The 27,736-nt window shown below is 38.5% G+C and overlaps 1 protein-coding gene across 3 annotated transcripts; it reads left to right on the top strand.

The window, feature by feature from the left end:
- The first annotated feature begins 356 nt into the window (after positions 1-356).
- Positions 357-27,663, top strand: LOC111861927 (inositol hexakisphosphate kinase 2). Of its 3 annotated transcripts, none has more exons than XM_033750506.1 (9): positions 357-390; positions 1,095-1,195; positions 3,912-4,141; positions 6,674-6,800; positions 15,855-15,978; positions 16,695-16,777; positions 19,345-19,520; positions 21,360-21,565; positions 25,144-27,663. In XM_033750506.1, the coding sequence occupies exons 3-9, from the start codon at positions 3,989-3,991 to the stop codon at positions 26,006-26,008; spliced, it is 1,734 nt and encodes a 577-aa protein (XP_033606397.1). In that variant the 5' UTR covers positions 357-390; positions 1,095-1,195; positions 3,912-3,988; the 3' UTR covers positions 26,009-27,663. The 3 variants fall into 3 exon arrangements, with proteins under 3 accessions (XP_033606397.1, XP_023702665.1, XP_033606398.1); XM_023846897.2 differs by lacking the exon at positions 357-390 and having other exon boundaries at positions 951-1,195; positions 25,144-26,003; positions 26,070-27,663; XM_033750507.1 differs by lacking the exons at positions 357-390; positions 1,095-1,195; positions 3,912-4,141 and adding an exon at positions 14,271-14,419 and having other exon boundaries at positions 6,718-6,800.
- Positions 27,664-27,736: the final 73 nt, after the last annotated feature.

The raw sequence follows: 27,736 nt of genomic DNA, 5'->3' as shown, positions 1-27,736 counted from the left end.
CATGCAGTATGCATGGGAGAAATGGGAAGTGCATAGTAGGGAAGCCCGGGGAGAGAGACTTGGAAGACCCATGCATAAATGCGAGAATAATATTAAAATAGATAATAAAGGACTAGAATGGGAGGGCGTAGACTGGATTAATCTGCTTCAGGATAGAGACCAGTGACTGGCTCTTGTGAACACGATAATGAACCCTCAGGAGCCATAAAATGCTGGGAATTTCTTGACTATTTGAGCAACTATTAGCCCCATGGAGATAGGAAGGATACCATTCACCTTTCTTCCTGGTTTTCATTTGTTTCTTTATGTCGCAGTCCGCTTTACATTTCTGAAGCAAGAACAGATTACCGCATGAGTACTATGGTGTTCCATCTCCGATTTTGCACTCCTGTAATTATCTGCGTTGTGTTGCTCACACTCCCACAGGTTTATCTTACTTGCAAGCTTGAGATTTCAGAATGTGTCTCGTTCTAAATCATATTTAAATAGTACCTTGTAGTTCACTCCTTAACCTCAAACCCAGTTTCTCGAAAATCGGTGTTTATGTGCATAGTAACCCAGGCGACTATATGTTTTGTCAGAGGCTTTACAGTCGTCCATTTACGAGTCTCGTTAACAACTGTGTCCAAACAGTTTCACAGCCCGTGAAGGAAATGGGATAGCGTGAAACAGGCCCACGGTTGGCACGAAGGACCAGCTGTAGCCAGACGATCGCCCGTCGGCACTCCGACGTCAGGCCACAGGTCTTTCCATTTCTCTGCGAGTTACAGAACAGGTGCAAGAGGTCCTGCCAAACCAAGTTCATAATGAGTGTCCCAAGCTCCTGATTTGTACCAAGGGCCGGTGAGGCACCACAGGCGAATCAAGCGGCTGTCTGGGCTGGCTTTGGGGCTGCATCATTTACACCCTGCTTTTAACTTTCTGTTAATTTCGACCGGTCTTTTCTTCAAGTCCTGTTTGACGAGAAATAGAATCGAGATATTTTATACGAATATTATATTATGCTGCGAAAGGTATCCTGCTGGTTCAGTAGAATGTGTGGAAGCATGAATCGCGATTATTAAATATGCTGTTTCGCGTTTGTGTGATTTCAGTGCAGAACCATAAGAGAGACTACCGAACTTGGCAAACTGAAACTGATCTGCGAAGAAATTTGCAGTGGACTGCGTGTCGTATGTCTAGGTTCTGTCTGAAGGTAAGAGTATACATTACCTGCAATACACTTTCTCACTACAAATCTACACCTCTTTAATTTTTAAATAAAAACCGCATCCAAGAATGGGAGGGAAATATCAGGAGTTCCAGGGAGAACTCACAAAATGTATTTTCCTGTTTCACATATTTCAAGTTCCACAAATTGTATGTTGTTATGTACTGTTATGGGTAGGAATTGTTTGTCTAAAAATCTTTGAGTGTGAGGCATGCTCTTACAGAGGAACACCACAGAGGAAATGTCCTCTGTTTTCAACGACATCGGTATGAAGATTTTGGTTCCTACCATATGCTGAAAATATAATATAGCAACTTTATAATGATGAAGTAATGTGCTATGTCATTATCAAATGATGACTCACATCAAAAGATGTTTATGACAGCAACAAATTTCAAGTTAGCCCATGGGTTAGCATGTTGGATCCGTGCGAAGTATACTTGGTTTAAAATTTTATTGCTTGCAGTGCAAATATGTTGTTCTTGTTGACCAAGTCTAGCACAAGCTTCGCCCCCTTATTTAAAAATAGATTAAGTTTATCCAAACTTTAGCCAAGTAATACAAAATTTCCAGACACTGCAGTGAAAATTGTCATAAGTGTTCTAATTTGTAAGACAGTTTTACTTTCATTGTTGAAAAACATGTTTAGGCTTCCAGTTAATAGGATTTAATATTCATTGTCAAACCAGGGGGCCGCTTGGTTTCCTGGGGCTCTTGGTCCAGACAAATTGTTGATTTACAAGCTTATTTCATACATAATTTGTATAAATGTTTATAATCAACTTTCATACATTTTTTGTTACCCAAGTTCAAGGGGTCTTTTGGTTAAGGCTGTCAATCAGAAGTGTAATCGTAAAATTACCTCCGTGCTTAATTAATTAATTAATTTATTAAGGAAGTGCCACCCCATGAAGATGTAAGAGGGGGTGGAGGTATAGCTCCACCATCCTTAATCTTGGCATTAGATGGAGGTAAGTAGTTAGCTTCACACCCCAACCACTGTACTTCTGTGGGAACAGTCCTCGGTTCCCATTCTGTATAAGTCTGATAAGCCCCAGAACTCTTCTGCATACCGTGGAGAAGAGAAAAGCCTTTGTAGTTGCTGGAAATCAAAACCCAGTTCCTTGGTTTTATATCCCATAGCCTAAATGCGCTACTGACTGGACTGCACTAATTCCCTGTCAGATCAAAGTTAAATGAACATTTTTGCACTGCTATCAAATTTTAATCATTTTACAAAAACCCTTTACCTCAACAAAACTTGCACCCTTTCAAGGATCTCTTACTGTAGATCATTTCAGGACCATAAATTAAGAAGCGTTACTGTCACTCCACCTCATATGTTTGTGGGTTATAAAATGAGTGAGGTGAGAGGGTGTGAACTGGACTTGTCCACTTTAATATAAGGACTAGTGACAGCCTCTTTTGAACATGACAAAGACCTGTAAAACGTGAGAAGTTTCTAACACAGCTGCTGTGTACATTCAAATGTAGGCAATGGCTCCTGGCAGGCAACAGATTCCTAACAAGCAACAATTGAACTACAACAATGAGGAGCATGCTATCCATGCCAAGGTGTTATAGACAGGACAGTCCCAGAGTTTAGTTAGTTGAGTTTGGGTCAGTCAGAAAAGTAGGAGGTTGGTGTGAGTTGGTCACCAGCCTGGGAGTTAGTTCAGTTCAGCTGAGTGCAGTGCAGGGAAGTGGAGAGTTGGTTGGTGAGTTAGTGAACAATCAAAGAATTGCATTTCAGTCCTTGTGAGCGGTAACTAGTTGAAGCTGATAGCTGAGGCGCAGGAATAGTTTGGGAACCCAGAGTAAGTGGAACGTCCGCTATTGGAAGCCGTTACCGGGCAATGATTGGTGAAGACGGCAGACTGATAAGACTTAGTGTGTGCTCTGGTGAACTGTAAAGTGCATAAATTAGCGAAACGATTATAATTACTTTCAGTCATGTATCTGTATGTGGTCAGTAAATTCAGTTAACCATCCATAACTCATCTATAGTTGCCCATACGCGTGACAATATATAGCTTCTTTATTATGCAACATGTTTTGGCCTACTGACCAGTCACTGGGCTGTATTATATATATTGTTACTTCACTGTCATTAGCTACATTGGCCAGTGCTTATATACAAGAGTCTTTATGTACGATACAGTTGTTGGGTAGATTGTGTAGACTATAATGGCAAAGGTGATTTTGTGAAATGTATAAAAGCTGGGATGTCCAAAAATGTTTCAAGTTTTCGTTTTGAACAATTCACTAATAATGTGGACTGTGGACTGTTGACTGGTATTTAACATTGTGACAACTGCTAGTGACATGAGAGTGGCGTGTCAGAGCATGTTAGTGGCCAACAGATCAAAACATGTTGCATAATGAAATTAACACAATTGTTTACAATAATTGTCATTGCTGGAACTTTTCATGTTTGTTAATGAGCACAACATGATGCTCAGATACATTATTTCATGACAGAGAATCTTTGGTTTCTTTAAAAGGTGGGAATTTTTTGAGGTGCCAAATAATTCATGACTTCCAAAAGAGGACTTAGCTCCATGGACTTAATTATATGAAATATGACATCAAGGAATCATTTGCAGTGTATGTGGTATGCTTTGTTAATGTTATAATATCTTAGAAACCATTTTTGTTCCTGGAATGAATGTTTCTATCCGCATTGCAAATTTGCTTACAGGTGGTGAATTGCACGGCCCGAGTATTTGCAAGTGTTGAGGTATCTTCAGCGCAAGAGTTTATCACAGAGACGTGGGGATGGTGTTCCTCTTGGGAGGCTGGGGCATGGGAGATTCTGAACTTCAGCATCACTCCAATCATTATGGCAGTTCAGCACATCATCAGTTTTTGCGCCAACACTCAGAAAATTATGATGAAAATGAAATTTCTTTGATACCACTAGGCAATCAGGTGAGCTCTTTTAATGGCACTTTTCTCAACCCTATAAAGTGCTGAATGTTCATGAAATATGTTGGTGTTCCAGAGCGTTTAATTTTCTAATCATGATACATAATTCAATGAAGCTGATGACACACACTTCAAATTTACATCAGTAAAGTTTCACAAGTTCACCTCTTGTAATATGGAAGATATTAGGATGACAGACACATTCGAGCATGTCTGGTGTTAAGGTTTCAGTATGTACCATAGTTCTATATTTTAGTGCTTCAGTGTTGGGTAGTTGGTCCAGTGGCGCCACAGACCATGCTTTTTATGTATCTTCAAAAAAGAGAGTGAAGAGATGTTAAATTCAGTGCCCTTTCTCCCATCAGCAACCTGGAAGCCTAGAATCAATCAATCCTGAGGTGAGGGGTGTTTTTGAACTTGATTTGTTGGCTAGGTTTGTAGCATAAATTTTTACCTCACTTTCTAGCTTAGTTCCATGACTGTGTATGCTTTTTATAATTTTTGTTGTAGACTTTTCTGTTATTTCCCTTCGACATAACCTGGTCTCAGGTACTTAAATAGCTGTAGTTAATCTGACATGGGCTGTCCAGTGACTGAGGTTAGCTCTTTGTAAAGGAAACAAAAGATGTCTCCACCCCCCCTCACCTGAGGATGGAAACAGATCTAGTTTCCAGAACATTGTGCGGTATTGCCAGCTCTCTAGAATTCATGTCACCGAAACTTGAGCTGATTTCGCTCAAGATTTTCAAAACATACCAACTCTGTGACTAAGCAGCAAATAAATATGTATAACTAAAACTCGAGAGTTCTTTGTTGGACATGCAGTCTTCTGGGTTGTAATGTCATATAGTTTTGTACCTGCCTACCAGACTGTACAGCATCACATCCCATGAGACTAATCCTGACAGCTTTTCTTTCTATTAAGGTGTGTTTTCATAGAGAGGGAAAGAAATGCCCCCCAAACAGGAAGATTTGGCTGAGAGGTCCTGTCCTGTAGATTTTTGACTTGACATCCATTGAACTTCATTCATAGGGATTGATCCTGAAACTGTAATGGAAGAATGTGTGGAATTGAGAATTTTCTATATGTACATGAAATGTGACAGGTCAGAATTTTTTTTTGACAGTTTTCTGCTATTGCATTATTTTGAATAGTTGTGCTGAGAAAATAAAGGAAGGAACTGGAAAAGAGAAACCTGTGTAATTTAGTTTAAATTCAGTGTGATACTTTAAATGTTTGATTAAGTGCCGAGTTTTGAATGTTAACCAGGGTTTGACTTGTGACCAGGTATTTGCAAGGAACTGACAACTGCAAGCAACAAGGGAGATGCTAAGGATCACCAATATTATGATACCAATAATAGCGTTATTTAATGGGACAGTTTTTAAATTGGTATATTTTCATTTTTTTTTATAATTTAATAGAAGCATTTTTTTTTTTGCTTGAACTAATAAACATTTCCAAATTCATATATTGTATTATAAGGTGCACACTAGTAATAAATGAGGAAATTTCAGAAATTGTTTTTATCATCTACACCTTGGTTGCTAACAAGCCAGGTGTGCCTCCATAAAGAGTAGGTCATTGAAGTATTCCAGAGAGAATACAAAGCATTTTGGACCAAAATAAATTCACCACAAATGTTAAAGATAGATAATTACTCATCAGTAACCAAATGTCTATGTATTCACAGTCCGTGTATAATGCAACAACTGTTTTATTCACCATTTATCACTCAACACAACATGTTTCAGCCATAGATGCCATCTTCAGGTGTTATAATGCATCCAACTGTTACACACACCAAAGATATTTGATTAAAGATTTGCAACAGGATGCTGAAATACAGAATTACTCATCAGTAATTTTAATTATGGTACTACCTGCTATGTTGTGGTATTTGCACAAATTTATTGTAACATACTGTAGCCACACTGTCAGTGTTGCACATAAAATTTTATGTATGTTTAACAGGGATGTGTACAGAGAGAGGGGGGAGGGGAAGTGTGTGTGTGTGTGTGTGTGTGTGTGAGAGAGAGAGGGGGGGGGAGACTAGTAATTTGAGGTGTGTGGTAGTGTAGTTGGTTGAGGCCTTGTGATACAAGTTGAAAGGTCACAGGTTCGATTCCCAGTGAGGTCATTGGATTTTTTCAGTTGATCTAATCCTTTGAACCGCACTGTTGCCAAGAGGTCGACTTAGCCCCTAACAGGAATTAGAACCAGGAATCCCTGGGGATAAAGGGTGGCCAGTGCATAAGGCTGACAACCTCACTGCCATCTGTGAGCAGTCTCACAACCCTATGGGCCTCCATGGCCTGTTACAGGGAAGCTTTACCTTGCTAGTAGTTTAGTAGTACAGGAACATATAAAAAAGTGTGAAGATGATGCACTAGGTTGAGACATGTACATTTTATATTCTTATGTATCCTCCTTTGTCTCAAATGTGGAAATTTCAGATCAAAACATGTGGGCCATGAAGTAAGGAAAGATTAAGGGCACAGTTACAGTGGTGTATTTGGTATTGTTTTGTTTAGGTTGGCGGACACACACGACTGCTAATGCTGAATGATAGGACCATCTGTAAACCCCTCAACTCTCGAGAACTTGATTTCTACCAGAACATTCCACAGGATATCCAGATGTTTGTTCCACAGTATAAAGGTAAGTTCCATGTGAAAATCAGCCTTTGTCCCTTGCACTGAGGCAGCCTGCTTTATTGGGCCCGGCATAACTGTGTGTATGTGCATTCTCTTTACTATATTTTGGAGGTGGAGATAAAAATTCTTATTTTTTTGTGGCCATTGTCATTAGAATAAAGAAACATTTGAAAGCACAATGTAATGATGTATGATAAGATAATGAAACCTCACTAAATCGGATTTGAAGTTCTCATCAGTGGTTATGAAGATTTGTGTCTTCTGGGATGTAACACCGTGTAGTCTTTTGAAAGTCACCTGATGCTTGGATTACTGTTTGACCCTGAAGGTGGAGGTGACAGGTTTCATCAAAACGTTGGTTGACTTTTGGTGAACTACACGTCATTATATCCGAGAAGATAAAATTCTTCAAACCTGGTAACTCTGTGAAGATGGAATGCTTCATGGTTTGCTCTTCCTTTCATTTGCTAAGATATATGATATAAATTAGAAGAACAGTGAGTGACTGAATCAGAATCAAACCATGATGTGAAACAAATTGTTATCTGATGCTTCTCACTTATATCAATGGATGAAATTTTCTGTTTTTTTCTTAGAAGTGTATTATTTACTGAAGATTATGCCTGTCTTTTTGAATGTGGTGCAGTACAGTAGATCTACTGAACTTTTGAAGGAATGTGCTACCTACATGCATGGGTTCCAGGTATCTGCTCTCCATTCAATTTTTAAAAATGGGAATCAAAATTGGAAGGAAGAAGGAAACGTACCAAATATTAATAAAATTTAAAACTGTTTTTTAAAAAATATATTGTTCTATCTTGAGTACTTCAGGGAAATCAGTAAAAGTAATTTCAAGCAGTTTCAGTATAAGTTTGTAATAATACGAGTATGTTCTAGCCATAATGAGGACCAAAAGGAACACAGATCTTTTATGGGCCCAATATTCTTTCACTGTTCTCTTTCGTTCTGTTGGATTACTTGGGGCATTAGTCTTGATACTCCCTCTAACTATATCTCTTCCAATTTCCCCATCCTGAAGTTGGAGGCAGTATGTTCCTCTGACATTTGACTAACTATGTACTAAACTACATGGCATCACATCCAAGGAGAAAGTAATCTTCATATTTTTTGCCATGTGAACCACAATTCTCACGTATGAATTATTGTTTCGGTTAGAAATTTGTTGTTGTTATTCTGTATGGGTGTGAACCTTGGTCTCTGACATTAAGGGAGGAACATAGACTGAGGGTGTTTGAGAACATGGTGTTGAGGAGAATATTTGGACCAAAGAGAGATGAAGTGACAGGGGGTTGGAGGAAACTTCATAATGAGGAGCATCATAACTTGTACTCTTCTTCAAGTATAATTAGAATGACCAAGTCAAGGTGGATGTGGTGGTCACGGCATGTAGCACGAATGGGGGAGACAAGGAATGCATATAGGATATTAGTGGGAAAGCCAGAAGAAAAGAGACCACTGGGAAAACCAAGGCATAGGTGGGTGAACTATATTAAAATGGATCTTAGAGAGATAGGATGGGATGGTATGGATTGGATTGATCTGGCTCAGAATAGGGACCAGAGAAGGGCTCATATGAACATGCTAATGAATCATCAGGTTCCATAAAATGCTGGGAAATTCTTGAGTAGCTGCAGAATTGGCAGCTCCTCAAGAAGGGCTCAGCTCCATGAAAGTTAGAAATTTGTTCAGGAACTTTGTATAATTTCACATTTGTACATTGTTACAACTTGAATTTTCACTGATTTGCATCTAGTGGTATAAGCTCATTTCATATATTTAGTGAATTTTACATCTAATAAATTATCATCTTCCATCTAACGCAACACAGAGAATGTATAACACCCTTATTCTGCTTGTTGCTGGGTGTTTGGTGGTGAAGGAGATAACTTGTGACACTTAAGAATCTGGAGCAATGCAGTTTGCAACCCTAGTTCACTCCACGGTTGCTCAATTTTACTTAATCCACACACCAACTTCATTTTATATGTAGATTTTACTTATGTCAATACTGTCATCAAACAGAAATCACTGTAAATATTGGCCCATATGAGAGGTAAAGCGTTTTGCAATTCAGTAGAGCATTTGTTAAGCATTTATATTCGCCTGATGATGACCAGATAAAATGGTTGAAACATGTTGTGATTTCAATAAAACAAATTGAATGTTATACATTCTCTGTGTTGCGTTAGATGGAACATGATAATTGATTAGTTTGATCGCACAACATGATGCATTCCATAACGAAAGAAATTTATATCTCCTGCCTCTATGTGTCTGACCTACATGTTATAGTCTGCCTCTTGTTTTCACTGTCATGAGCATATTAAAAACGCTGTAAATAATATTTATTCTGGAAAAGGAAGGATAAAGTTATCCCTATGTTTATTTAAGCACTGCGCCATAACAATATGTGGCAAAGTGGAGGTATGACTCCATGTGTTCTGAACTTTAGCACCAGATAGTGGTGACTGGTCAGAGCTTCACACCCGTACTAAGGGAAAAGAACCTCTGATACTGATTGAATAAGAGCCTACATATGGGCTTAAGAACCAGTCTGGATGTTGTGGAGAGGAGAAAATCCTTTTTCACTACTAATAATCTGAACCTGATTCCTGGCTGGTCCAGCCCATAACTGAGCTTCTTTAGTGACTGAGCCACCCCGGTTTTCTACCCTAAATACTATACTGGTAAAGAAGGTATCAAGACTTGCAAAACATTGAGAGGTGGTGTGGCATGCTGTTTAACTGAAACAAGGCTGTAATCTGTTTGGAAGTCTCTTTCTGACAGTGGAGGATTGTTTTGGACTGTTGCAAACATGAAACCAGCTAGCAGCTTGTAGATCACAGTCAGTTTGCAGAGGTGCCAGAGATTCTAACTACACCACTTCCATTTACAAGGTCATCCTCTGAGAAAATTACTTCTTGTTATTCAAGAAATTCCTTCATTCCACCAACTGCTCCATGCCCATTAATCATCATGTCATTAACTAAATATATGTTCTCAATACTGACAGCACCTTTAAATAACAAATAAAAAGATTGTTATTAGATGTAAACATTCATCTTATTTGAAATAAACTATTGCCACGAACTGTATTCTAAGACATTTTAGTTCTGTTCACATTTCAGTCACCTCTGTAATCCATTGTCGCATCATCCTGTCATCTGTGCCATAGTCTTCCATTTGTTCATCATAGGCCAGCTTCTTACATAACATTAGCAGCAGTAATACCCAAGCTTTATTTAGGCATTTGTTCTGAGGTATGATTGAAGTTGTATGCAAAATGTAACTCTTTACACTCATATGCACAGTACTAGCTCCAGAGGTGAAATGTCATAGAGTTTCTACTTGTTACCTCTCAGGCAGATCTTGGAGTCTTCAAGATTTTCCTTCAGTGTAATGTTTCTCTAGGACTGCCTCTGTGGTCTAGTGGTCAGAGTTCTTTGCTACAGAGCCAGAGGTCCCAGGTTCGATTCCTGGCGCTACCAGATTGTCTGAGAAGTAGTGGGTCTGGAACGCGGTCAACTCAGCCTCGTGGGGATAATTGAGGAGCTATTTCAAGGAAATGGCGGTTCTGGTCTAGAAAGCTGAAATTAATGGCCATGGGGATTCGTTGCACTGACCACATGACAGCCACTATTCACTAAATTTGGCACTCACTTTGCCAACAAGTGGCAGTCACTCAGTCGGTATAGTTTGCTTGCAGACTCAAGCCACGGAGTTTAGTTTTTTAGTAATATTTTTCTTGCGGTGGAAAATACTCACAGTGAATGGATTAAACATTCTAAACTGGGAATTCAGTTGTTCACCAGTTGTATATGAAGCCAACCTGAATAGTTGGAGATGCTAAATCACTTCCTGCTATGTTCAGGTAAGAAAAGGGTATGAATGTTGTTAATTTATTTTAGAATCTTCAAATAATCACAAAGAAGCACCAAGCAAGTTGGTATAGCAGCAATATCTGTAGACTTGTGTTCAGGAGGTGCATGGTTAAAATTTTGACTGGGACACTGATTAATGTGACATTTTAGAGGAACATGTTGCCACCATCTGCAGGGTGAAAGAATGGGCCAAGCAAGAAACCAGCAGAAGCGGCGGCAAGTGTCTATATTATACACTGTGATATAAAAAAATTCAGTTTATCACGACTGAAGTTTTTCTGTGGTTTTCCTCAGTTCATCCAGGTGAATGCTGCATAGTATCTCAGTTAGCCACAACCACTTCTAAATTCTTTAGCAATTATCCTCATATTTGATGCTACATAATCTAGATATTGAAAATACTGTAAAAAAATTCCCCTCACACCAAATCATGAAGAAGCAGACATCTCATATAACGAATTTCATAAAGGAACCACCATTTCATAAAAATTACTCAGTCCAACAATTTACAGACTCAACAGAAGGGAATAGATTTGTTTGTGTTGAATATCATTAATGAGAAAAGTAAGATCATTTGCATGCAACTGGGAATTTATTGTATACTTTTTCTTGAAGAAGTAAGCATGAGAGTGAAAACAAGATGAACCTAATGAGAATTCAGTGTGCATTGTAAAATACAGTGAATGTGTTTATTGTGTTTGCTTTTGCCTCATTCCACATGTCCATGAAAAAGTGGCCAGTTTAAAATATGGAAGCCATTTCCTTAGGCATGTTTCTGTACATTTCAATATTGCATTTTGTGCAACTGTTGGCGATACCTACGGGATGAGATGTACAGACACATTTAAATGGAAATAAACTTGAAAGTGATATTTTTTGTGATACGAACTACACACTATTTTCTGAAATTACTGTCTCCTGGGATGCGACACTGTGTTGTGTGGTAGATCATTATCAGCATTTTGGAGGATCCTGCTGTCTCCATCTTTGGGGCAGAAGAGTAATCTTGAGTATAGAAATAATTGATATGGATACATAGAGAGGGTGAATGGGGCTGGGTTCCTGGGCATACCAGCGGGAGTGAGAACAATGTAAAGAATATTTCCTCCCCTTCCAAGCCAAAGTTTCCTTACTCTGTTTCTCCTGACATCTTTGACCCGCATGTTGGTTTTCTACGATATCAGTTATTTCTCCCATCAACTCTCTCCTTGAAGAATAGCCCTTTTAAGGGCTAGTAGTTTATATATCCTTGCCTTTATTCATATTGGTTCTCTCAGAGCCCTGGTAACATCCTCCCTCTCCCTATACCTATACCACTTCATTCCATGATTGACATACAAGGTGCGGCAATAAAGAAACCGGATTCATGCTCTAACCCTTTATTGAAAAAAAATCAGACAGTCGAAATGTTATCCCCTTCAATGTAGTCCCCTCCCCGATCCCTACACCGCTCCATGCGAATTTTCCACTGTTGGAAGCAGTGCTGCAGGTCATCTTGTGTTATGCTCTTCAAGAGTTGCGTCGCTTTTGCTTTCACTGCATCCACGGACTCAAACCTGGTCCCTTTGAGCGCAGACTTGATTATCGGGAAGAGAAAAAAGTCGCACGGTGCTAGGTCCGGAGAATACGGTGGATGTTCCATCACTGGAATGTTGTTTTTTGCCAAATAGCTCTTCACAGATAGCGCGTTGTGTGCTGGCGCGTTGTCGTGATGAAGAACCCATGAGGCATTCTTCCACATGTCTGGTCTCCTTCGTCGCACACGTTCACGGAGGTACGTCAAAACATTTTTATAATAAACCTGATTGACAGTCTGACCTTCAGGCACCCAATCAATGTAGATTACCCCCCGGATATCGAAAAAAACAATCATCATTGCTTTGAATTTGGACTTGCTCATGCGCGCTTTCTTCTTCCTAGGGGATTTGGGGCTCTTCCAATGCATGGATTGTCGCTTAGTCTCTGGATCATATTGAAGAATCCAAGTTTCGTCACACGTAATTACGTTTTGGAAGAAATCAGGATCATTTTCAATGTTTTCAAGAGTGTCAACACAGCAATTCACTCGATGTTCCTTTTGCTGGGGGGTAAGGATTTTTGGCACCACTTTAGCACACACCTTTTTCATGCCCAGATCGTCGTGCAAAATCTGTCTAACACTTTCCTTATTGATGTTCGTAAGTTCAGAAATTGCTCGAATGCTCAGTCGACGATCTCTTCGAACAATTCTAGCGACCTTCTCCACATTCTCTGGAGTTTTCGCAGTGGGAGGACGGCCCGATTTTGGATCGTTCCCGACGTTTCTCCTACCCTCCATAAACTTCTTAAACCACTCGAAGCGTGCGAGATAGACACTGATCACCATATACTTCTGTCAACAAATTGTAAGTTTCAGTGGCAGATTTTCCAAGTTTTGTGAGGAATTTGATGTTAGCACGTTGTTCTACATTAGCACTCAGCATTATTCCGATGGAGCTCAGACACATGATCCGCTTCTGAGAATGGTCGCGGCCAGACTAACCGATGCGCGTGAATGAAACTTTGTGTGACGATAGAGGGAAGTCCACGGGTCAATGCCCTACCCTCCTCTTCGTCAATGACGTGGCCGGAAATGAGTCATAAAAGTAATCCGGTTTCTTTATTGCCACACCTTGTACTCTTATACTCTGATGATGGAGGCAGAAAGATCCTCTGAAACTTTGTTAGCACTCTACTAGACTATATGGCATGACATTCCAGAAGACAGAAATTTTCATGGTCTCTGTCATGAGTAACTTGACACTTTTTATACACAATTTTTTGTTGGCTGTTTTTTTGTGGATATATGTTTTGTCCTGTTGGCAACATAAATTTAAGGAATCAGCTAGGTGATTAGTCAGTCAGATTTGCCATAAAACTAAGCTAAAATTCGAGGGGCAGTGACAATTTAATATAGCTTTTTTCTCTTCAAAATAGTAATGTCCTGTATCAAGTAACTGGTGACAGAGAGTTAGTCCATATTGCAGCATTCCAGTTTAGGACCAAGCAGTGCCACAGTTTTTTCTCTGCCTCTCAGTCGCTTGGTTATGACTGGAGGAGTAGACAATCTTGCTGCATTGAGATTAGCTGGTCTCATTGCTCTGTCTTGGGGAGATGGTGTATGAAACATCAACATATGAAACAGGATTGCCTTGAGAATTAATTTCAGGGGTGTCAAGTCATACAGTGTGAAAAGAAAAGAACACTAAATTATAATGCAAGATATCTATAGGACAGATGATTAATTTGGTGCTTGTCACCCTCAAGACTTTACCTTCTGACTGAACTGTCCCTGAAAAACATCCACATAGAAAATATTAAAGGTGACTAGGGTTGGATGACTTGAATTCCTAAGGATCCCAGTAATATTCCTCCCTGTAATTGTAGTCTGATTCTTCCTTCATATCATATGGGGGAAATGGATTGCTTAGAATAAAGAATGAAATTGGGAATGTTCAGTGCCGTGAAAATAGGGTCAGAAAAAAAGAACAAGAATATTTTTTCACAGCACCAGCGATGCCAAACAAAACATAGTTTCTCCCTGTTATATTAAGGAGATCCATACCAGTGCTGCCATCTAGAGAAGCTGCAGTACAGTGGTGTGATTCCCGGTGGGAGTCGAGAAATGGCTTGCTCGTGTGCGGCAAACTCGGGGGGATAAAGTCGGGCTGCCACGATCGCTCACTCGGTCACCCACTCAAGGGTTTGTATAGATGTTGGCAACAATGTATTGCTTTGGCTTAGTGATGTACCAATTCAATCAAAATGTCTACCCAGCATCACTGTCTGCAGTTGTCAAGCTAGAATATACAGAAATAATTTGAGTTCTACAACTAAATTCAGTTATAAGTATTCTTTATAGATGTACTTTTGGGACATCTTTACTTCAACATGAATATGTAAGTATGTAACAAATGAAAGTTTAATATCCTACCAGAAATTTATGCCACTGATAATGCATAAAGTTAATTTCAATACGTGTTAATATAGAAGTACATATATATGTGTTATTTCTCATATAGGTTATTGGTACATCACTAAGATTCAGTATTGGAAAATCTGACCCTTGAAATTTTGGCAGATTGTTATAATTGTGCTATTATGTTTGTGTATTTTTTTGTTAGAAAATCATGTGGGAAAAATGTTATATGTATTACTTAAGATAATAAATTGTTTTATTAATGTTTGCTTCAGAGATAATTTCTGGCTTTTATTGGGGGATTCCTGTCTTGCCTGTTGCATTTTGTGAGGCACTGAGATAGTGTAAGGTACAGTTGATTGTGCTTTTTTACTTCCAGTTTTGTTGGTGGACTTCATACTTGAAACTAACAATTGACTTTTGGCATGCTGTCATGTCTGGAAATGTGGATGCTCAGACTAGCATTTCAAGGGTCCATCGCCAAGTTGTTTCACTCTAAAGTAAAAAGGGTAACATAATCCGTTGCTCAGAGTCTGTTAGGTACTGAGAATTTCAAAGTGACATTGGCAATATTTTGTAGTTTATTTATGACTGCATGTTCAGACATATGGCTTACACAGATTTCATAGTGTTGGCAGATTTATCGCAGCATTCAGCTAGCCTGGACACAGCAAAATATATCTGCATATAATGTAGAAGGTAAAAGTTATTGATTACATGGAGAATAATTGCTTAGACTGCTTTGGAATCCATTCTTAGGAATTAATTAAAAAGCTACAGACTTGAGATCTTCTGGGTTATGATCAGGTGGGTACCATCATTTTGGTTGAACTTGATGCCTCCAGTTTCATGGTCAGAGTGTGTAAGGTGAGGTGACATGGAAGGTGGTCCCTCAAATCCATCAGAGGGATCTTCACCTTACACAATTTGGCCCTGAAAATTGACACAGCATGATCAACCAAAATGTTGGTATCCATATACAAGACTACAAGGTGTCACAACCCAGAAGACCACAGTGTGAACACTCACTGCTATGGAAACCTCAAAACTTATATAAAAATATTCAATAACTCAAAGTTCTTTACACATATTCTGTTCCTTTCATCACACAGGAAGTTAAGGAGGATGACCTGGTAGGCAGCCAGAGATTATTTTGTTACATGTAAATAATTTTTAATAACATGGTTTAGTAAATGCAGTATGGCGACATTTGTTCCAGGTGTTATGCAAGCAAGCAACAGCGGTGGAGTTCAGTTGAACAATCGCTTCAGCCCAAGTTTCCGTGATGACCCCAGCCGAGGGAAGCTGGCGGCATCTAAGAGAAAAAGAGATAATGTGTTGCGGTAAGCGTTCTGTTTGCTTGCTGGTAGTTCACTCACCCATTAACTTAAAACTTGATCATTTTTCATTTTGGAAAGGGCAGAAGTACTTTTGCATGACATAATAAATTTTTCTGTTTTCTTCCTGTTGTATTCATATTGTGGTCATCACCCTACCATTTGTCAAAAATCAGCTGCTAAATCCAGTAATATGGTACATAAGAATAATGGCTGCTGATACTGAGTAAGAACCAATCTGTTGATACTCCAGTGCTATTGTGCAGTCAGAGTCATGGGAAGACAGTTCATTCATGCTGATCTTTGTAGTCATACATTCTTTTCTGTATCAAATTCATAAATGAGGCTCAATTAAACAGATTTTATCTTTCTCTGATGCTCTATGACTCTGAATATATGTAATTTAATACAAATATTTGTATGAGAAGGGATATGGGACTATTCTCTACAAAATATAATGAAAAATATATTGATATTTAAGGTTTTAATGCAAATAATGTGTTGTTAAATGGGGAAGAAGAAATATTTTATTTTGGAATTACCAGCTTGTAAAATTTACAGTAATGCTGAATATGTGCAAAGTCAGCCCAGGTTTGTATGGTTCACATGTCTTGTAGGTTGGTAAAATGTTTCTCATTATTGCAGTAACCTTCAAAACTAAGTAAGCTGGTCATTCTTTATTCACTTCAGTATTACTGATGGTGTAATATCTTGTCCTGTAGAATGAAGGTCCATCGGAAAGGTAATGCTCGAGATGTCCTGGAGAGTATCATGCATGTTGACAACACCAGTTCTAACAAGCAATGTATCCTTTGCTATTATGTAACATTTACAACCTTGGAATTATACTGATAACTAGTATGCTGGGATTCTATGTAATTATCTTCAGTCACACCTGGAGAATGCTGGGTTGGGAGTCACAGATAGCTTTAAAATTATGGGTTGTTTTGAAAATACTCATATTTTGTTGAATCCTTCTGTGTAAATCACTTCAGGTGATATTCATAAGTAGTGTTGTGTTAACTCAGTTATAATAAATACTGTGTATGGTTTTAAAGTAGTTAGTCTGTTAATGGTTTGATTTTGAAAATAGTTGGTGTTTGAGTCCGGTGGGACTCATTACCGTTCCACTGTGAAAGAAGCATAACATTAATTTTCTCTTTTTAACCATTCAAGGACTAAGGGTGATTATGTTTATGTCCATCCAGTGTGTTCATTGTCCGGTCTAGAAAACCAAGACTAATGGTTGTGGCGATCCATTGCGCTGACCACGTGACACCCTCTATTCGCAAAAGTTGGCACTAACTTCTCCGACAAGTGGCAGTCGCTCAGTCGGTATAGTTCGCTTGCGGACTACAGGCCACAGAGTTTAGTTTTTTTAGTTTAGTTTAGTGTGTTCCTTGAGTTAACCCTAAATATACTCATTTCCAATTTGTTCTGTTTGTTCTTCATACCAACATAGAATATGGATGAGTTGCATGTTCTGCGGGTATTCAAATTTTTGTGCCTATTCAAGGAATTTGAAAAGGTGGTATGAAATTGAGAGCATAACACAAAGAACGGTAAAACCTGAAACACTAGTTTCGTTTTAAAATAAATCTAGTCTGAAGGTATATCAGTGCTTGGACAAATGTAGAAGTGAAAGGTTTAACCTTTTACATTTGAAGTGTCCATACCAGTACACCGAAAGGTACATTCATCATGGCCACGCCATAGCTCAAGTGGTTAATCACTGGCTTTGCACCGCGGCGGCCTGGGTTCGATCCCGGGTCTGGTCAAGCGAGATTTGTGATTGACTAAGTGGCTCTGGGGCGGGGTTTCTCCGAGTACTTCAGTTTCTTCTGCCAATCTCCATTCCAACAAATTCATCATCATAGTCACCTGGGGCAGGTACAATAGGCCAATCAGTGGCCCCTGTGCCGAGCGGACCCAGTTGGACTCCACCCCCCACTAAGCGATTTTAAAAGAAAATTTAAAATCTTACATTCATCATGGCCAAAGTACACATATTTGTGCATTCGGGCATTTAAATGTTGCTATTAGAAGTGCATGCACAATTCTAAATAATTATTTTTAAAATACAGTAAAATTCAATGTATATACCTTTTTTTGTTATCTGCTTGATGTATATATAGGCTTAACTTTCGCCTTTCCTCAGGTCATCCAACTGAATTGCACCTTTATAAGGTACTCATGAAGCACCCAAGAATGCACAGTCCCACTTCACATGCACCTCAGTTTCCTTCCAATTTCATCATCTTCCAAACAGTGTTTCTTTGTCTGTATGATGGAATGAAACTACAATATTCAAATTCACTATGAACTCACAAAAAACTGAATGCAATCTGTATCACAGCTATGATGCAGGTGTTTGGTTGTGATCACAGAAAGGGAATATTTTCTTGTAGCTGCAATGGAAGGGCTTGGCACTGATGTACAAAACAAAGAATTTTCTCTCTGATCTCTCCCGCATTCCCATACCTTTTATATACTTCTAACTTACCTTTAATATGTTATAATAATATTTCAACATTTTATATATAGTACACCTTTATTCTAGCTTTTATTTTTTATTCTTAATCATGTATTTGCTATTTTAACTATACACTAATCTGGGGCAAAGTTTTTATGTTAATATTTAACATGACGCGTTGCACCGATAAGGATCCATATTGGTATTTCAATAACTATGCTTATTTCTGCCTGATGATGGTCATGTATGACCGAAACATGTCACAGTAAATAAAGATCTAAATGTAATACTAAAATATATGTTGTATTGATGGTAGCGTAGTTCCTACATACTATATATATTGCCTGAGACACAGAACAGGATGCAACCAATGAAAGAAAGGAGAAAGAAAAACATATTACATGCAACACATAATGAGTCTTTTAAACCTGTTTAGAACCACATTGTACACTACATGTTTCATTGGTCATTGTCAGGTGTTTTAAAACTTCTGTGGAGATTGCAGTGCTCGTGTTTTGTGCTTATAATGTTCGATGTGTAGTTCCATCACACATTCATGTTTTCCATTGTGCTGGGTACTTCGTCCTGCTGAATTGTGTGTTTAGACCATGATTGTATAATATTCTTGATCATAACAAGGTCTCTGTATGTGTAAAGGTTTGGAACACAAATATGAGATGTTGAGACTTACATGGAAAATTATAAAATAAAGGGATGAACATTTATAATACTTGCAAAAGGAGGTGGCATTTTTATCAATTCTTGTTTTTCTCTGTCCTTCTGCTTATTGTTTGATATGTATTTGCCTCACCAGTTTCTTAACACTGAATATGACATTTGGCATGACTGACATATACTGAAGTTAGTTTGGAAGTAATTCCCTTAACAAAATGCACCAGACTTCTTGATGCTAGAAAATATCACATCACACTACACACAGCCTTGCATCCTAGACCTGAAAATGGGAACAAGGCAACATGGTGATGATGCTTCAGCTGAAAAGAGGAGCAAACAGATGGCTAAATGTGCCGCCAGCACATCAGCCTCCCTTGGAGTTAGGCTCTGTGGCATGCAGGTGAGGAACAAACAGTCAACAGTTAACAGAAATTGAGCTGTGAAGTGCCTGTAGCTTAAACTGATAATATACTGGATATTGTTCATCATCTGAGGTTGTGTAAAGCAGAGGTTCCCAAACTTTGTAATATCGTGATCCACTTAAATAATATATCAGTTCACAGGGACAACCCCCCCTCCCCTCCTAAAAAGTAAAAAAAAGTAAAGCTATTCCTGTAACAGGCCGTGAAGGCCCATAGGGTTGTGAGATGTTGAGGGTCCCACATTATCTAGACAATCGGCTCAAAGATGGTGGTAAGATTGCCAGCCTTATACGTCGGCCATGCCTGCTGTCAGTGAAAAATACAGTATTGTATACTGTCAGGCTGTGTGGTGACATCAGGAATCTAAATAGCTTTACATTATCCCTGTAATGTATTGCTGTATAGTGATGAAAAACTGTGAAATGTTTCTGAGAGCATCTGTTTTAAATCTCACTGACTTTCTGAAATTTTGTATAGGTACAACTATATTTTAAATAATTCTTGAAACTTGGTGAGCCCCTGGAGAGGTGGGGGGTAATCACAGTACACAGTTTGGAAGATACTGGGTTAAAACACAGTGATTTAGAGCCTGACTTTGCTTCCACCATCAGGAAGAAATATTTTCACATGTTAGAGTGACTCTTGGTGAGGTTTTGGATTGGATATTGGATTTATTGGCCATTATTGGTCGTAACTACAATTAACAATAACACTATCGCTGATTTCCACACTTTACCAATCATTCTAGCACATGCTAAGTCTTTTCAGCCTAGTCTGCTTTTGCTAGTCATTTCCTGGCAACAGATTTTAACATGGTAATAGGATCTGTCTCACTGAATTACTGTAATTACAGCACACAAAGACTTCTCTTGAAAGCCGCACTTTCAACTGACTCACCTCTAAACCTGGCTGTTTCTATGATTCCACAGTTCTTGCTTTGAGCAGATATGCCACAGTGGAACCTGTTCTGTTAGGTTGATTAAATGGAAGTAATTCCTCTCAGTGAGAATGTAGATTAACACCATCTAATGGACCATAGGATTTTTTGATGAATATTTATTTAGGCCTACATCATAATGGAGAAAAACAATGATGAGACATGTACAGAAGATATAATGAGTAAGTAGGCTCCAGCTATCAGTGATGGAAGTGATAATTTTATGTCATTTACTTGTTCATAATTTTTAGATTAATGGCATTATTTTGAAAATACTGTGGTTACAGTTAAAAATTCCATTTTGTTTTACATCAAGGACACAGACATTACACAAACAAAATTCTATATAAATACTGCCATACTATGAAAAGTTTGTTGTGTCTCTATAGTGTCTCTTAAAGCTAAAGTTCCCCCTGTGCTTAACTAATTAAGCACTATGCCATGAAGACGTATGGGAAGTGGATGTATAGATCTACTTTTTCTTGACTTCCACACTAGCTGGAGGTGGGTTGTCATCTTAACGCGCTGACCGCTATGGCCCTCGGGAAAGAGCCCCAACTACTCATTAAATAGGAGGTTACGTGAATCCCAGAGCCGGTCTGGATGATATGGAGAAGAGAAAGTTCTTGATCCTACTGGGACTTGAACTTCAACCACTTGCTCATCCAGCCTGTAGCCAGTCGCTATACTGACTGTGCTATCACAGCTCTTTTAGTGTCTCTTAAAGCAGTTTTTAATTAACAAAGTGTTTGCAGTATTATGATGCTCATAATACAAAGTTATTTTGTCTCATTTCACGTTTTGATTGATGAAGGAATATTAAAACTCCTTCACATTTGCTATGTCCCAGAAAACTTATATTTATTGTCCCTTGCTGCAGGTCTATCAGGCTGATACAGACCATTATGTGAAGCGTGATAAATACTGGGGACGTGAGCTTAACGAAGAAGGCTTCAAGGGAGCACTATATCACTTCTTCCATAATGGATTCCAGTTGCGTAGCCAAGTTATTCGCAAAGTAATAACCCGTCTTGAGGAACTTCGCAGAGCTATTGAGCGCCAGAGCAGCTACAGGTTTTATTCCTGGTGAGTTGTTAGGTGGTGGATTTTAATCAAATGAAAGGAAGAGTTAAAAAACATAGATTCAGGTTGTCTGAGAACAGGATGCTGAGCGGGATATTCAGATTTAAGAGTGAGGATGTGACTAGAGCCTAGAGGATATTATATAACTTGTATTCATTGAATTTTATTAGAGTCTTAAAATGAAAGACTGTAAGACAGTCAGGAGCACATATGGGGAGATGAGAAATGAATTCAAGATTTTACAGTTGGAAAAACTGAAGAGAAGATATCATTTGGAAGATGTAGGCATCAGTCGAAGGATAACGTTAAAATTGATCTTTGAAGGTATACAGGATGTCCCAGGAGGAAAGAGCAGTGTTCTTGGTGGACCTAGTATCAGTCATTTAAGCAAAAAAATGCATATACAGGGTGTCCCAGGAGGAATGTGCCAAACTTCGGGAGGGTGTTCCTTATGTTAAAGTATGCCGATATAACCCAAAACAGCTGTGTCCAAAGTTGAACTGTTACGGAGATAATGGCCCAAGAAAAGTGTGGTCTTCTGGCGGGTCCACGCACTGTACCTGTCAGCTGGCATGTCTTATCTGTTTGTCCTTGAATGTCGTGATTCACACTAGCCGTAAGCTCGTGCTGCGTACAGAGTACGTTGTGGCGGGGTCGTGAATGCTTGGTAAATTAGTTGTGTGATGAGTTGCTGAAATGCCTCTTGTGTTTTCACATGTGGAATATTGTGATATGCATTTTGTGTGTGGATTTTGCAGTGGCAATGCACGTGCTGCTGTTGAAGAATACAAAAGGCGTTTTCCTGATTGAAGGATTCCATCTCGAAGTGTATTTACGCGAATTCACCAGACATTGCGTGATACTGGTTCTCTTCCGAGTGTTTCTGTGCACTCTGAAAGTGAGGATGTACGAATGATAAACACATAAGAACATTCGTGAGATGGTTCAGAGAAGTCCGCATCTGTCCACTCGTAGAATGGCCTCTTGCATCGGCGTATCATGTATGCAGGTGTGGCAAACTTTACATGATGAAGAGTTGTATCCTTACCATGATCAAAGGGTACAACATCTGGAACCAGGCGACCATGCACAGCGTATGGATTTGTGCCACTGGATAAAAGCTCTTCCCGAACTGTTAAGCATCATTTTATTGAGTGATGAGGCGTCTTTTACCCTGGAGGGTGTAAATAATTTATGAAATGTGCATATGTGGTCCCATAATAATCCACATGAGATAATGGAAACGACATTCCAAAAGAGATTTTCCGTGAATGTACGTTTAATACAGTTATGTGGTCGGCTTATAGCGTAGTCAGCCATGTTACGTCAGCGCTTGCCAGTCATGTGTCATGAATAGTGCTTGGAAACCCTAAGGCCAATTATGACATGGCGAGTGAGTATTTTGTACTTCAATTTTATGGCTTCATGTCACTCACAAGTTACTTTGATGTTAACGTACATTATTAACATTACAGAAACAACATATTCCTGCCAGTTTTAATATGTATTTTATAATCAACAAGTGTGTAAGACCAGTCAAAGTTTCACACTTCTCTGGCCATTATCTCTGTAACCGTTCAACTTTGGACATAGGTGTTTTGGGTTATATCGGCATACTTTAACATAAGGAACACCCTCCCGAAGTTTGGCACATTCCTCCTGGGACATTCTGTATACAAGTGACCTATTCTGAACAGTTTCTGAGATACAGCTATTTCACTGTACAGTACACATTACAGATAAGCAACACACCATGTCTTCACACGAGTTGCAAGGTGCATTGAAGTTGATGATGGAACTTTTGAAAATGTATTATACTAGTTAAACTCTACCATACTGGTGTTAGAAACAGTATGTAATATCTCTTTCTTATCAACAATTTTGGAACTGTGCAGTGAAATAACTATCTTGGAAACCATTTGGACTAGGACACACGTGATAATATACACATACATACATACATACATACATACATACATACATACATAGAGTGTGATGATGTGGACTGAATTTATCTGGATGAGGATGTTTGCACTGGTTAACTTACGAACATGGTAGTTGGATAGAAGGTGTGAAATTTCTTTGCCAAGTGGTCAATTATCAGCTTCTCAAGAAGAATTATAAAATTAAAATGCAAGTAATCATCTATGTATATCTTATTTATTGCTAATAATGACTATGTGTTGCTAAAACAAAGTGAACTTAAGCAATAAACAAGATTTACTTAGACAGCAACTTGCATATTAATTTAATATAGATAGTATACTTGGAAAGTTAATCCTATCAAAATTCTCAAGAAGAATTTTACTACAGGAAGTTAGTTACTGTCTTAAGAAGAAGAGAGAGCAGTGGTAGTATATGTCATACATCAGTATGGCTAAAGAGTGTCATTTTTATTCAGTGAGCATTTTTTGTTGTTGCTAGATGTAGAGCATTTGACAGCCTGTGATTAGTGAATAGTAATGTTTCAAACTTAGCTCAATGTTGACATTTCTTCTGGGGCTAGGAAAAGAATGAAATTAACCCTTTGAGGTCTAAAATTAATCCCAATAATCTATATAAATAAAAATAATAGTTCTTGTGGTACAGGAAACATTCTACATCGTTACAAAGACATATTAGTAAATGATGTTTATTTTGACAATCATATGAAATCCATAAATACACTCTGTGGGCAAAATTAAAAAAACTATTATTTGGTTCTGTCAACACAATCTATGTATAGCTATATGGTACGTTACAGATTGACGACATGTTTTGGCCGTTCCACTGTCATCAGGGGTTATACATGCATCTGTCATTTATCTGCTCTTTTGAGGCACAATAGATCACTGTGGTTGCTGTGCAAGGGCCAAGAAGTCCCACCCCTTATACATTCATTCATATCTGCTCTTTTCCTGAGATTGGTCAATGTTTACATTCTGTCATATTTTGTGTCATTTCAGTCACGTGCAATGCCCATGTGCTTGTCTTAGTTGTATTGTTAAAATATTGAAATGTTAAAATGTGAAATAATGGCTATGATATCTCTTATTTATCAAGATGTCCCAAGTGTAGTTGATGGATATTAAAGTGGTGTAGTATATCAACACAATATGAATCTATGATGCAGTATTTCTAAAATTCAGAAATTTGTAATGTTGAAACATAGGGTACACATTAAGCTTTGAAGGATTAAATGAATGGACGTTGGTAGACAAATTTTAAAAATTATCAGACTCTTTTGATGTTGCATTTTTATTTTATTCTTTATTTACTTCATTTCAATTAATTTTTATCTGCTGCAGATTTTAACATATTTAGTAGTGAAACCAAACTTTGTGGAAAGATGTAAACACCACATAAAATGCATGTAGTACATTGTGATATTTGGGTTGTTTAATGACAGATGCTTCTCTGAGGAGTGCTCTTCCTAGTAGAGTGAGTATGCGAAGGAGGAGTTACCATAAAACATTTCTCTCAGATTTTAGTATCTGTTCTAAAATTGTAGAACTTCTCATATTACTTACCTGTCACTTTTCATATACTGTAATCAGAATTTGTTTAACATTAATAATAATTACTGTATTTTTTTTATTCAGTTCACTCCTTATTGTGTATGAGGGGTATGAGTGGGATGTGGATGACTTCTCCACATCACAACATCGTGGGACATCACCCTCTGCTCTCAGCACTTGCTTCTGTCACCAGGACTTGAACAGTTTAACACAAGAGGTTGGTATCAGTGATGAAGGAACAAGAGAATCAGAGGAATGTTCTCGTGGAAGCCTAGGCTTCCCTTACTACGATATGGATGCCAGTAACTCATCTGACTTCCCACCTTTGTCATCATCCCAAGAAGAGGTAAACCAGGCATCGCATCAGCGTGGGTTTGGTGAAGCAGCAGCAAGGGGGGCAAAAGCTGCATCAAGATTTTACCCTATATCAGAGGACACGATGTTCATGGATCCACCATCATCCTCACATGCTGCTGGTGAGAGCTGGATGTTGTACAATAGTGACTGTTCCTTTCTGCAACTTACTGAGAGTTCTGAGGAAGCTTCTTCAGACTTTTATAATGTGACAGCAAAGAGAATTCGTCAGCATTCTCAGTGTGATGAAGAAGGAGAGGAAGAAGATGATTATGATGATGAAGATGAAGAAGATCCAGAGCTTTCCTTGTCCAGCAAACGAGTGAAAAAAAGTACACTTGAGCTACGGGCTAAGAACAAGGCTGCTCTGCAAGCTGCAAAAAAACATAGAATGAGACAGAGAGACTTGCCAAGGGGCTCTGGCTCCACTCAAGTTGATATCCGCATGATTGACTTTGCCAATGTTACATTCAGCAACAGGGCAAGTGGCAGCAATGCAAGCAATGTTACTGTCCACCATGGTCCAGACTGTGGATTTCTCACTGGACTTGACAGCTTAAAGCGGCTTTTAACGGAAATATTATCTGAAGGTTAGGGTTCACATTTCTAAAAGTATTTTTCCTACTTAAAATGTTAAATGAATTTCAAAATTGAAGGTTAGGGTTCACATTTCTAAAAGTATTTTTCCTACTTAAAATGTTAAATGAATTTCAAAATTGCATTTTTATTGAACACTAGACTTCTCTTCTTGGTTTGGTTCTCTCTCTTCTTGATGTACTTTGGACACCGGAGCCAGTGAATTGCATTGGGATTAATCATGACAGACACTGGATATGATCAATAAAAACACTGCCGGTCTCTTTGGAAACATGACATTGAAGCTGCAGAGTGGAAGTTGTTCATATTTGCGGCTGATGGTGAGTTTCCAAATTAAAACTTGAGATCCCAAGCCGCTCTAAAAGTGAAGGGGAGAGGAGCTTGTCATTGGGCTTTTGATCTGTGTTGAATTTTTGTCACTGACTACGTAGTTTAGAGATTGAAATGCAGAAGGAAAATCAAGATCTCACAAGTTGATAATTTATGTGAGGTGTGGTGATATTTGTTCGGAAACGAGTGAGGATCGTGCAGAGGACCAAAAATTTCATATTCTGAAGAAAACTGAATGAGCAGGTGAATGCTAGTTGCTGAAATAGGGAGGTGTACACTTTTATTTGCCTTTTTCTCTTATTGTATTTTTTGAACACATGGAAGTTGTCTCTGATATTGTTAATTCACAAAAACACCTTCTGTAGTTGATCTTTTGAATGGATGCAAAACTGTGCTATACTACATATAGCTGTAGATATGGTATAACATGTTCTCTTGTTTACCTGCCTATCTGAGTTTGCATATAGTTGATACACACTCTGGTGCTAAGCAGCATTGGTAATGAATCACAACTTTTTGATCATTAGTCCCATATAAATGAATAAAGTTAATCTTGTGAATATTAACTAAAAAGATGCCACTTTCATGGACTATCAGTGTTTGAATAGGAGACTGACTGTCTTGGGGTGAGGGCTTACAATTTCATTCAAAAGGTTTTGAGTATAATCCCCAGTCAAATCTGTGTGCACTCTCATCTGCTTTTACATTGATGCCTTCGCCTTTATCACAGTCAATACTTTGGTAATGGGAAGAACAATAGCCCCCCCCCCACATTTGGAGCTCATGCTGAACTGTAGGTCTCTTATGCTGGCCATCATTCACATGATCACTATAGCCCTGTCCTGTGGGTGCCGACACCTCAGAAATGGACTCTGCAACCCTGTATATGTGGACAGAGGCCTGTAGAGTCAATTTTAACAATCTCTAGAGGCACTAGACAGATAATGACAACAATTAAACTGACATATATATGTGATGATTTCCATCATCATTATCATCACCATCTTTTGGTTAAAGAAACACAGTGTTTCAGATGCCGGTTTTTCTTTGTTACCAGGTGAAAGTATGAAGCCTGCTTTGTTTGACCTATTAGATGCAAATATAAGAGTTTAAATAACATTTAAAAATCCATTTAATACCTTTCAGGAAATACACGATGCATTTATTACAAAGACTAGGCAGTTAGCATTGTAGACAGTAATAACTGCTATTTATTGTGAGACTCAACATATCTATTCCTATGTAGTGGATTCAGCAGTGTGTTTCATATTTTTGTCTGGTGGTGGAAACAGAGCTGGTGTCCAAAATGCTGTTTGTCTTTAAACAAAACGAAACAGTGGATAATGTCCAATGTATCTACCAGTTTAAAAACACACCTTTGTCACAAATGTCTAGA

Source organism: Cryptotermes secundus, unplaced genomic scaffold (assembly GCF_002891405.2).
Source record: "Cryptotermes secundus unplaced genomic scaffold, Csec_1.0 scaffold84, whole genome shotgun sequence".
NCBI lineage: Eukaryota > Metazoa > Arthropoda > Insecta > Blattodea > Kalotermitidae > Cryptotermes > Cryptotermes secundus.
Note: the sequence above shows the minus strand (reverse complement) of the source record. Positions and strands in the feature narration are given on the sequence as shown.